The following is a 13372-nucleotide window of genomic DNA, read 5'->3' on the forward strand; positions in this document are numbered from 1 at the left end:
ATTTTTTGTCTTTTTCTTATTCCCCCCCCCCCCCCCCCTAGATAATAGCATATCTGGAAGGCTAATTAACTGTGAAAAACATGTATTTTCTTTTTTATTTATTTATTTTAGTTTTAAAAAAGCTAATCACCTATCTTGTATTTACTGAATGATTTCAATGAAAAGTGTTAAATTTCTGGATGCCAAACTCTGAAGAGACTTGATATATAGACAAGAAAACTAATCTTGCTGCAAAGAGCTTAGTGAATGTCCATAATTACCATCTACTAGGCACACTAGCAAATGTAGCACAGCTGGAAGTGATACTTAGTTTACAGTAAACTGAACTTTCTGATGTCAGAACAGTTGTTGTACCATGAGCTGTCACTACAATTTACATGTGTTTTCCTTTTTTTCTAGTGAGAAGTGGCTTAGTTTGGTTTGTTTAATGGTGGACATGAACAAACAATACATATACGCAAGCATGCATATAATTTTAAGAACAAAGACATATACAATATATAGCATGCTACAGAAATACAGGCATCAAAACTGATGAAAGAAATATGGTAAATGGATCTTTAAGGTAACATTTTCATAGGTCCTGCTGCAAAGGGCTTTCAGCCTTCACTTTCTGGTGCAGCACCTTTCTTAATGTGAATCCAACCAGGTCAACAGTAGTATTTTCTCCAAGATCTCACCTTCCGTAGCATAAAGCTTTCATTACACAAAGAGGTTTGGAATTCAGTTATCTAAATTTTTCCATCTCTGAAGCATAGTTGAAAACAGTGGAACCAGCAGGCCTGATTTATTTTTTCTTTTCCTTTAACTAATTGGGTGCATCAGTTCTTCAGGGTCCAAATTAAACAACAGTTGAAGAAGCTATACATTAATTTTCAGAGAGTATTTTCTCAGTTAAGAATCCGATGTCCTCTTGGCAACTTTGTGGGTATCAGCTGTGGTTGGAATATGCCATGCTACATTAGGGAAGTGGGAAAGGTAATTTTTAAGAAGTATCTTTAGAGTTGAATGTTACTATATTTGGGGAGTGGAAGGGTGTGATCTTTTTCTGTCCTTATGTGTTAAAAGAATAACAAAATTAGTTTTGGACAGTAAGAGGTAAAAAATCTTAATTTGTAAGGAAAAAACTGACATGGCAAGGTCTTCTCAGCCGTATGTTTTGTTTAACAAGTCGGTCAAACTTCTCAAAGCTTCAAGTCAGCTTATATTATTCCTAGGTATTGACCTAAAGATAACTTGGTTACCATTGTAAATACTGGAGAGACTATGATATCTGCAGAATGTTTATTAGTAGCTGCAACTTTGTTCTGCTTAAAGCTTGCCAATATAACACTTGACAAAAAAAAATATGTGGCTGTAATCATCTGAAGCATGAATTTCTCTAAAGGATAAGCTGTGTCTTTTCTCCTTTTCTCAGGGAGATATACATCTGAGAGTGATGTATGGAGCTTTGGAATCCTCCTGTGGGAGACCTTCAGTTTAGGAGTATGCCCATACCCTGGAATGACCAATCAACAAGCACGAGAACAAGTTGAGAAAGGTAGGGAATGAATAAAATGCTGTATAGATCCATAAGGATGTAGTACATACCGTATAAAAATAGCAAAGAAATACCATATCAGTTACTCAGCAATTTTATCAACAATATTGTGAGATTATTTAATTGCTAAATCTGGCATTCTGTGAAGAGCAGTCTGATTTATAGATTTCTTGAAAAAAGGAGTATATTGACCAGTGACTTAAAGGAGGAAAGACTTGCATCATGTTATCTGTATATAGAACATACATAACTAAAAGGTGAGATGGAGAGGGTGGATTTACTGCTGTGCAAAGCAGAGGCTTGACCAGAATGAATTATTTAAGATTATGCTAATGTAGGTATAAATATTCTAAACTGCTGGAAGAAAAAGTCTGTATCATTCCATCTTCTCTATTAAAGCATTTCAGACAAAATTTTAGCAATTACAGTGGAAAATGGTAAGCTGCTTGAGCAGTGAGAGCCATATTTCTCTTCTAGAAAATAATCAAAAGGCTTTTATTTAAAGTAGCAAATAACTGTGAGCAGGATTTCAGGACTTTGATTTATTTTCATCATTTTTATTGACATTTCAGAACCGTACTTCCTCTACATGTGTAAAGCCTCTACTGTGTTAAACAAGTTCTAAGCAAGTAAAACTGCTAAATGATTTTAAAATAAGTCTTTTTTATTATTAAAATCACTGCAGGTGACCACCAAAGCTTGGCCTTAAAAGGCCAAAGCAAAAAATCTAGTCTTTTCCAGAGCAGAGGCATATTTGTAAAAGTACGTTTTATTACCTAGTTACTGGGATTCTGTTTGAATCCACTGAGAAGAATAATATCTCAAAATTGGTACAATTCAGAAATTAAGAAGTATATTATGCCTATTCAGTTTTTTATACTGTAGGAAAAGCATTCGTGTTAGCCCATCAGAGATTCTTTTTTTTTTTTGTCATTTATTGTATCAGCCTATTTTCTTGGTTTTCACAAAATTACAGCTTTTCTGTTTGAATAGTCAGAGAAAAAAAAAATGCTCTAGATTTTCTTCCTGATCTTGTCTGTCTCAATGACTCAATCAGTAAGAATCATCAGTAAATTTAGTCACCTTAATGCTTGTGTTGAACCAGGATAATTTCAATCCTGAGTGACCATACAGAATCACTTCATTTTAAGAACAAAAAGTAGTTGTTGCCATCACTGTTCTGAAGAATAAGTTTCTAGAGGCAACTTTGTGAAGGAAAGAACTTTTGGCGAGTTTTGTATTATCTACAAGTATCCTAAAGCCCAGCTGTTCTACTTTGAAGGTACATGCATTAATCCAGCACCTCGAGCAGAAGCATATGATATTAAAAAAAAAAAGAAAAATAGATCTTAGATTTACCTCTTGTCTGAGTCTAGTGTCATTTATACTCTGATTTAGAAAGAGAAATACAGAGAATTGTGCAGTAAGCCTGGAGTCACAGAGCTGCATTAGCTGTAGGGTCCTTTGTACCAGCTCACTGTGCTGTCCACTGCCTGTAATTAACTCTGAGAGCTACATCTGGTAAACAATTCATAGAATCACAGAATCATGGCATGGTTGGGATTGGAAGGCACCTCTGGACGCTACCTGGTCCAATCCACCCACTCAAGCAGGACCACCCAGCACAGATAGTCCAGGACACATCCAGGGGGCTTTAGAAGATATCTGAGGAAGGATACCTCACAGCCTCTCTGGGCAACCTGTGCCAGTGCTTGGTCACCTGCACAGCAAAGCAGCGCTCCTGGTGTTCAGAGGGAGCTTCCTGTGTTCCAGTGTGTTCACATTGTCCTGGTACTGGGCACCACTGAAAAGAGCCTGGCTCCATTTATTTGTACCCTCCCTTCAGCTGTTTTTAAACATTGATAAGATCCCTGCTGAGCCTTTTCTTCTCCAGGCTGAACAGTCCCAACTCTCTCCGCTTCTCCTCATAGCAGAGATGATCCAGTCCCCTCAGTCATCTCTGTGGTCCCTCGCTGGATTCCTTCCAGTATGTCCACGTCCCTCTGGCAGTGGGGATCCCAGAACTGGACACAGCTCTCCAGGTGTGGCCTCCCTCACCAGTGATGAGGACAGGGGAGGAGACACCTCCCTCCCCTTGCCGCCAATCCTTTGCCTAACACAGCCCAGGACACTGCTGCCCTTCTCTGCCACAAAAGGGCGATGCTGGCTCATGTTCAGCTTGCTGCCCACCAGGACCCCAGGGCCCTTTCTGCAGAGCTGCCTTCCAGTTAACCATTCCCAAGCCAGTACTGGGGCTGTTCCTCCCCAGGTGCAGGACTCTGCCCTTCCCCTTGCTGCCCTGCATGAGCTCCCTGTCAGCCCATGGCTTCAGCCTGCTGGGGTCCCTCTGGTGGCAGCACAGCCCTCTGGTGCATCGGGCACTCCTCCCAGTTTGGGGTTACCTGCAAACACTCTGCTGCATCATATACACCATTGACAAAGATGCCAATCAGTATTGACCCCCCAGGATATTTTGCTTGTTACTGACCTCCAGTGAGACTGTGCACCACTGATCACCTCCCTCCGGGCCTGGCTGTTGAGCACATTTTCAGTCCACCTCCCTGTTGGCCCACCCAGCCCGTACTTCAACTGCTTCTCCAGGAGGTTCTAATGGGACACAGTGCCAAAAGCCCTACTGAAGTTTAGGTGGGCAATACCCACTCTTCTCCCTTCATCTACCCATATGGTGATTTCATCAAAAAGACCATCAAATTGGGTGACTGCTCCTAATGACTTCCTTATCCCTCTTGTGCCTGGAGATGGTTTCCAGGATTAGTAGTGCCATCACCTCCTCCCATCTGAATAGTTACCAGTGATTTTTCCATTGGGTTGGAGAGATGGGTGACATGGCAGGATTAAAATTTAAGAGGGGTAACTGCTTCTTAAGTTACAGGTAAAAAATTATATGTAGGTTGCTGTGCTCAGCAATGAGAGGCATACTGACAATTCATCCTACACAGATTAAATGTTATTGGTACCCAAGTTTACATCCGTTTGATACTTAGCCATCCAAATGGGTTATGTATTGAAGACTTTGTTCATACTACAAGTCCTGTAAAATTTACACTCAATATCTGTTGTAATTCAGTGGTCTTGAACTTTGCTTGTTTCTTTTTAGATTCATCAATATATATCAGTTTTCAATACTAAACACTTTCTTTTCTTATGTACCAGGTTACCGAATGTCAGCTCCGCAAAAATGTCCAGAAGAAATATATAAAATAATGCAGAGGTGCTGGGACTACAAACCAGAAAACCGTCCAAAATTCAGTGAGATTCAGAAAGAGCTATCTTCAATCAAAAAGAAAGTGACATAGTGATATACTGGTGCCAAACTCAATGTGTGGGACTTTATTTTCCAGTGAAGTATTTTTCCCCTCAAACACTATGCGTTTATACAACATTATTTGCAATATTCTTCTAGGATTACTTTGAAATTAACTGTTTTTTTTATATACGTGTGCCATCTTGAACGATGTCTACACCTGCATTAAAGACGTATACTGCCAAATGCTATATAACCAGTCACAGTAATATTGTCATTTAGGTTACATGTAAATAGGAAAGCACATACTATAGATTTAAGGGACTGTGGCTTTTATGTGTTTTTACAGCAAGTAACTGCTAGTGACATTTTTCACAGTTTTTCTACTTAATGCTGTGTTCTCACCCTGCTATCCCTGTCCCAGATGTCAACACCAGCAGCACTCTAACATGGTGACTGTGTCATGCATGTTGGCCTTAAAACTGAAGACAGTTTTGACAGTATTTCAGCTAGAAACTTTTATATTTTTCAAATTCTTTCTGCAACTGATATTTTTAAATGACAGTTTGTTTCAACAATAAAGGTCAATTAGGTTCTGGATATAACTCTGCTTACTAAACAGTGAAATCCAGAATTTTCTTGTGTAAAAACTATTACACGTCCATTTTTTACCATGCTATAATACATATTTCTGACTTTTGATGTGATTTGCTTATGCTACCCCTTTACTTCCTAAGAAATCATCAGAATTCAGTAATATGTCTCCTTTACAATTGCCTATGTTTATTTAAGAAACAACAGCAACCAAAAAATCAAGTATTTACTACATGAAATACTTAAGAAATTTATTCAGTTAAGAAATACTGCAAATCACCTGTCTTCCAAAGAATATGTAAAAACAGCAGGCCAACAGAAAGAGGTTTGCTAATGATAGCAGCATGCATTAGGTGACCAATAATAGCATTGTTCTTAGAGGAGTTAAAGAATGTGAATTGCTAGATTTGCTTTTTATCCTGATTTTTTTCATTAAATTGGTAATAATTCTCAGTATGCAGCTAGAGCTTAAGGCTTTGCTAAGCAAAAGTACATTCCATGCATGGTGTACAAAGGAAAACACTATGTCTGTATAGCATTAGGAGTCATTCAAGAAATCAAAAGAAGGAAGTATATTTTAAGCCTCTGGCAGGCTGAACAAAGAAGAGAAATACTAACCTTCAAGAGATTTCAAAAGATGGGGATAGGCAACTTGTAAATGCCACCAGGAATAAAAAATAAATAAAAAATAAATAAAAAATAAAAATAAAATAATAATAAAAAAAAAACTTGTAAAAAAAAATAAAAAATAAATTAAAAAAAAATAAAAATAAATGGTTCCTCATTATAAGACAGTAGATGGGGGAAAGAGGAAAGGTACAGTTTATTGCTCTGGCTTTGTGTCGTTTTTCTAGCTTGGATTATTTTCTAGGGCCCTATGTAGAAATAGGAACAAGTTACAGAACCCTGGTCTGAGTTCCAGATTTAAGGTGCTTAAAGTTTCTTTATGAATTACCTAAAACTTACCAGATCAAGAGATGTCCATTACTACTAATGCAAGTAAGAAACAGAGACTGAAAATAACACAGCATCTGGAATGTTTATTACCCCTATACTTGACTGTTACCATGGGATTGAGATGTAGTGAAGTCTGGCTACATTACATTTTTATTTCTGTTAAGTTGATTTTTCTGTGGTCCACAGCATTTTTGCTCTTTAAAGTGTATTTGCGGTAGTACTGAGTGATAATTTTTAAGGGCTATGCGTGACCAAAATATGTGTAGTCTAGAGGAGTTTGTTACATTGGAGTTAGTGTCCAAATAAAACAAAAAATGAGCATGTTGTAGCATCTCACCTGCATTTGAGGTGGAACTGTCAGCAACCAAATATTAGGAATGGTGAATGCTTGGATTTCTGAAGGGATTTTTTTTCTTGGACCTAAGGAAGCAAATATATACCCATGAAGGTATATGGCCTCCTTGCCAGTGTACTGGACATATTTTCTTAGTACTACATTTCCAAGTAGCCCAAAGATATTTTCAAGAGCAGTGGGAAGCATTCTTGTTAGTTTGTATGCTTTTAAGATTACATAAAGTTTGTGCCTTAATTTGCTAGTATGCTAATGCAAATGTAAGTGCACTAAGATTTAAGAACTGCACCACAAAAGTATGGAAAAATCCCTGTCCCAACTCCATGATTAATTCAACTGCAGGACATTATGTATGCATCACTAAAGTCTGCAAGTAAGGATAATGGTGTCTTCTCTGTCAACATTCATTGCTTCTCCGGAGAGCTGATATTCTTCTTCTATGAAGAGAATTATTTCTTTGCTATATAACCTTGCCAGGAAAAAAAAAAAAAAAAGTATTTTTCAAATAAAATACTTTTTTATTTGTCTTAAATTAACTGGTAACCATCCTATCACATACAGATAAGAAATATATTCATATTTTACTCTTGTAATTCATATCACACTTCCGTTTAAATTTAAAGTCTTTTTAAAACATGGGGTTTATATAGCAGCAAGAAGATGTATTATTACTGCTGAAGTAAGCATCAGTGCAGTTAAAAAATAATCACTCTTTGGGAGAATAGCAGAAAGAGTTTATAGGTATAAAATAAATTTAAACACATTATGTGTTCTGTTTTTGTTGGTTTTGTTTGTTTGTTTGTTTTTCTTTCTTTTTCCTTGTAATTAATTTGGCAGTGTTTGTGGCAGAATTTGTTCATCATGTCTCACTTATAATTTTTGCCATTATATACTTCAGGAAGTGAAATCCGTAACTGTGGAATTTTTTTTAAGTTTCTGCAAACTTCTTGCAGGGCAATTTCCAAACTATGATACTTAAGACAGACATGGTATTTAGGAACCAAAGCTGCCATATGTGCTTTCTGTGAACTTTTGATGACCGAAGTCTTGCATCATTCAGAGTTCACCAAGGTACTGATCATTTGGCTTGAGTGTTTGGTTTGCTCTAGAAAGTGTACAAAAAACAGGTTGTCTCTTTTGGAAGCATAGTATTTCAAGTAGGTTCTTACACCTGCACTCAGTCCCAACCAGGCAGAGTCCAAGGGAGCTCTGCACAGTGTGCACTGCTTAATGGAGGGACTTCACATACTGCTGAGGGTCTGCTACACGAGGTGGAACTCAACAGGTTATCTGTTATTTTCATATTTTTTTCTGAGGAATTGCATTCATTGCTTTTTATTTGTTTGTTTTTGTGTTTTGTTTTTTTTTTTTTGGTTTGGCTTGGTTTTTATTGTTCTGAAGACATGCTTATTTTAAGAAGTTTTCAGCAGAAATTGAGCCCAGATGTAAGCTTCAGAGTTCAGTCATCAGTGAAATCATGAGGATTCGTAAGCATTTCAGTTCTATGAGAAGTAAGATATTGAAAAGCATCGTGTCTGAAAACAAACTACTTCAGCAGAGGTATGATCTCTCAAAATCAGCACTCCACCAAGACATTCTCCTTGAAATGTACAGTTTGTTTAGTTTCTAATGAAAGCAATGAAGTAGTTTTTCACTTAACATCTAAAGTTATGTTGCATTTCTTCTTCTCTACTTCAGCAAAGTTCTGCCATTTTATTGAGTTACTTAATATTTTAAAGTTGTTTTTGGAAAGCGTATCGCCAGAAGGCTATCCGTAAGAAGTGCAGTTTGTAAAGTAAGTCTCATCCTATTTATGTGAGTGAAATAGAAAACTAGTTAAGGAAATAATAGGTTGTTTTTTAATTCATGTTTTTAATCACCTGCTGTACTTACTCACATCCTAGGAGCACATCAGTAAAGGTTCCTATGAAGTTATACATTTGTTATCTGTTACAGCCATTTTAACCATTTTGTTATGCCTTTTGCACCCGTTGCAAAGGTACTAACAACAACAACAAAAAACATACCAAAACAAGACCAAAAACAAAACAAACAAACAAAAAAAACTTCTCCTGACATTACACAGAGTAACCAAAGCTCAGAAGCATTTGAAATTGTCTCCTCCCACCCCAGCTTTTCCCAGATGTGAGGCTGCATGAATAGTAACAACAGTGATTAACTGGTAGGCCAGTTTCCATTATTCTTACTGTCACATCCTCTAAATGGCAGTGCTGCTGATGCACTTTCAACTGTGAACTATTTGAAGAGACGAGTTAGTGTGTGAATAGTCATCACATTTGAGGGCAGTAGTGCTGAAAATGGCTGGTTGTCACAATTAGTGATAACTCCTTTTAAAGATGGAATAAAAAGAAAGAGGCTAATTGGGAACGTCCACTTTTTGTAACAGCCGTCCTGTCTGTAGGTGACAGAAATGTTTGGTATGCCTGTGCACTTGTATTAGTAAGATTTTTATGACTAAGCATAAAATAGTTTACTATTAAAATAAGAGTTCACCAATAATTTTCTTTTTCCTAAAGCCAAAAAAGGACGTGATATTGTTGGAGGCATTCTTGCTAGGCAAGTTAGGATAATGTGGAGGGAAGAATGCAGAGGGAGGAACACCTCTTCTACCAAACAAGGTACCTTTTGTCTTCTCGGAATTATCAGGAATTAAAAAATAAATTAATTAGTAATTAGAAAGTCCAAGGGATGTCCAGTATTCCTGAAGTTCTAAACAATCTGGTAAATCTGGAGCATCAGCTCTATTAAAAGAATTCTATTTTCCTTCTGCGGAAATTACTACAAAAGATTGAGTTCTTGAACATTCAGCAGTAACAGTGTGTAAGGAAAAATGCATCAACCTCAAAACCATCCACTTTACATAGAAATAACATCAGTAAGGAATATTATTTGTAGTCTTATATTAGAATTCTCCTAGAATCCAGTGTCAAATTCTGAATGCTCTTTCTAGTACTGCCACTGATTCTTCACTGAAACAGATAATGTATCTGTCATTTCTAGCTCTGTCTGTTTTTCAGCCTTGCATATTTGTGCATTATTAACACCCAACTTCACTAGCAGACCCCCAAATTGAAGAGTGCTTCAATGAAAAGCACAGCAAGTTAAGCTTAGCAGTTCGCACATTTTCCCCACTATTGCCCATACTTAAAAAAAAAAAAAAAAAAAAAGGTGGGGGGACAAATAGGCCTCTCAAATACAGTTGATTGAGGTCATAGAGTAAAAACATAGAGGTGCCATTACATTCTTTTTTCCTCTGTCATCATATTTACAAAGTTCAATGCTTTGTAAATAGAACTTGCAATAACGGCCTTTGTGTTTATGCATAAATATGAACTGTGAACCAATATAGTAACATAGGACTCGTACTGCTACCTGCAGGAAGGCTTGGAAAAAGTGTTCCTAACTTGCAACTATTTGGAATTGCCATCTGGTTTAGAACCACAGAAGTTTGTACTACGTAATCATGTACGTAACTGAAGTTTTGTAGTGCATAATCAGGTATAAAGCTGAAGTTTTGTTAGTAGGGTAGAAGAGACAGCACGTGCTTTTCCATGCTTCCCTTCATAAATTGAAGGCAATTCTGCTTTTTAAAAGAAAACAAACAAACAAACAAAAACAGATTCGTCATAGATTTCTTCTAGATTACAGATGTTGAAAGTATTGGAAACAATTTTTCGACACTTAAAAAAAGAAATAGACATTATTATTTTCATACAGTCAGCTCAGTCTTTCCCAACATATGAAGAATTCTGTAATTATTAAATGCAGTAAAAATATGAAACACTTTCCTTACTGGTATGTGAACTAGTTCACTCAGATCCTGTGCTTCAATTATTAAAGAATCTTTCTGCTCTTCACAAAGGGGTGCAAGAGGTTAATAATTCTGTCTGAGCTCTGCTGTAATAATCTGGCCCTTTGCATCTCCAAACTGTTTCTTAATTCTGATGATGCTGTGTAGCACACATGGTGCCTTTTCACTTACTACAAGAAAGTTACTGTTGTAACAGAAAAGTTCAAATATATCCCTGTTTTTGCTTGACTCAAAAATATTATATTGATGTTGTACCTTGATTCCCGTGGCAACGTGTTGATCTGAAAATTGAAGTAACTGTGAAGGTGAAGCACATTGTTCAAGTCATGTTTCTAATCAAGTTACAAACCCTGGATGTATCGTGAACTGTACATATCATAAAAGACATCAAAAAAAAAAAAAAAAATAGCAACAACATTTCTGACTGCCTGGTTTGTGATACAGAGCATCCTGCTCCTATTGGGAAAAATACAAGCCTAATTGTGCTCCTGGAAAAAGGATTATTTGGCTGTCAGACTAGATTCAAAACACTGTCTTTGAAATGAGTAACAATAATTTAATTCCAACTAAGCCTCACCATAAATAAGCCTTTTAGTTACAAAAAATTCCAAAGAGTGTTAATTTTCGCTTTGTTACCCATTTTGGTTTTAGAACTTTGACCTGTGTGTGTCATGTAACATGTACTTGTACCAGTAATTATACCCCACTACCAACAAATGCGAAGGCTTGCAACTTCAGAAGATAAGCACTGATTTGTCAGTAAAGGTCTGTAGGGAGTTCACTAGGTGTCTAAGTTGATATTTTAATGCATTTTAAATGTCAGAAAAGTAACTGTTTCAGCAAAAAACTGTTACACGGTTTCAACAGCAGTATTCCTCCTACAAAATATTACTGCAGTAGTAATATATTTGTATTGGGCTTGAATTCAACAAGAAGGTAGAACTGTACCTTTCTTCTTCCTCTCACGTTTATCGGAAAAGGGAACTGCTAAGTTAAAGCAGCCAGTTCGGGTGCTCCTGGCCATCCTGATACGTAGCATAGATGCGGCCAGAATACTGTAGAGGCCTTGCAGACTGAATGGCACTGTTTTATGACATGCTTACACCCACTGCAAGTCACTAACAAATCTTCTGGGGAGTGAAGTTTGCTGTATCTCAGAGTGGGGCTGATTCCTTACATTGCCTGAAGTTGTAGTGCTTAAAGAGAAATAGTGACAAAAGAATTTTTCTTTATCACTATGCAGGCAAACAGACAAGGAGATAAACAAGGAGGAGTCTGCATTATTAACCTTCCTTCCACCTTCTGCTTGGTGGAATTCAAACTCTTCAGTAGACCTACCACCTAGAGATATATCTGTTCCTGCTGTTAGGTGTGTAATAATTGCCTGTAACTGACAGCTTAACCTGTTTTATTCTACCGAGGTCCTCACCTAATTTTTCACTAAAGTGCTGAAAACATGTAATAGGAAGAAATAGACTCATCACATTGGACCCAAAAGTCAGGCAGACACCTAAGCAGAAATTTTGAGGACTGAAACCCAAAAATGAACAACTGGCTGTACCTTCTATTAAAGGATTGTGTAATTACATGCATATTCAAAAGACTTCCAGAGATGAAACTTGAACTAACAGTTGTAGGACTGCTGTTTTTCAGTTGCACGTGTTTCTTTTCCTTTGTACAATTGTAGGCAGCTGGGGTTAGAGGAGGAGTGTTGGGGAAGGAGGGAAGGTTGGTTCACTGAGCCACTAGCACACACGAAGTACTCCTGACACCAGTAATCCTGAGTGGGGCACAGTTGGCATACACATTTAGATTTCTTTTCAAGTTTGTGCCAAAGTATGCACCAGCAAGTTTAATATCAGGTAAAGCACCTTTTATACTCTTTGTTGTTTAAAAATAATATATTTGTGAAACAGATTGATAATACATAACACTGGAAATGGGTGCGTCTTCCCAAAAGTACACATGTAAAAATAAAAAATAAACAACCAACATTGCGAATTTATCTGACTTTTAAGCAAGTCTGAAAATGATAACTATGTAATACAGTTGCCAGTTGTCTGTCCTTTATAATTTTAAATAGATCTGCATTTTAACTTTATTTATTTGCCTTTTTATATACTTTAAAGTTACACTTTTGAACTTAAGCTAACTTTTTATTTTCCTAGGCTGATACAAAACAGAATTTCAGTATTCTTGTAAACTGCAGACCATTTTTGAATAGTCCTCTGCCTTTTCTCATGGACCAGTTACCACTAATGAGTCTGCAGTCCTCCCTTTTTACTGTACTCTTCCAATAAATGTAAAATATTTGTATCAAGCTGTCTCATTTTATTTGTTACTTACAGGATATATTTATACATTTTCTTCTGTAGTCAAGTGAAAGATCAACTTTAGTACCCCTGTTCTTAGGAATACTACAATTTAAAATATTCTGTATTTCACACACAAGAAAAATCAATAGCATTTTTTGAGTTGGTGTGGGGTTTTTTTTTGGTTGGTTGGTTCATTTTTTTTTTTTTCAATTTTTGGAGTTTTTTGTATGACACCACAGTCATTTTTCTTTAAGCCGAATCTGTGTTAAGAAGCTAGGTATTGAAAAAACTACGTATTTTGCACTCAATAGAAAAGCAAAATCTCTGTGAACACACATTTAGAAAGCAGCAATCTAAATGCATATCCAACCACTGCATTGTTTCTTTTGCATGATCTAGTGCTCTGTTCACTTTATATAAAAAAAAATCTTACTCATTACTCACACTTTAAACACATTTCATTTTAAATGAGATTGTTTAAAGTTACTTTATGTTTTACTATGAATGAAACCAATCT

General features: G+C 36.6%; 1 protein-coding gene across 4 annotated transcripts in view; it reads left to right on the forward strand.

Annotated features, from left to right (window-relative positions):
- The window catches only part of FER (FER tyrosine kinase), a 196345-nt gene extending 183487 nt beyond the window's left edge, over positions 1-12858 (forward strand). For 3 of the 4 annotated variants that reach the window (XM_035309387.1, XM_035309389.1, XM_035309386.1), the window contains 2 exons: positions 1418-1540; positions 4715-4857. In XM_035309387.1, coding sequence (XP_035165278.1) covers positions 1418-1540; positions 4715-4857 — 266 coding nt within the window. Of the gene's footprint in view, positions 1-1417; positions 1541-4714 lie in introns of all 4 variants that reach the window. The other variant, XM_035309390.1, reaches the window with a different exon arrangement.
- The last annotated feature ends 514 nt before the right edge of the window (positions 12859-13372 follow it).

The sequence above is a fragment of the Oxyura jamaicensis genome, chromosome Z (genome assembly GCF_011077185.1).
Source record: "Oxyura jamaicensis isolate SHBP4307 breed ruddy duck chromosome Z, BPBGC_Ojam_1.0, whole genome shotgun sequence".
Lineage (NCBI taxonomy): Eukaryota > Metazoa > Chordata > Aves > Anseriformes > Anatidae > Oxyura > Oxyura jamaicensis.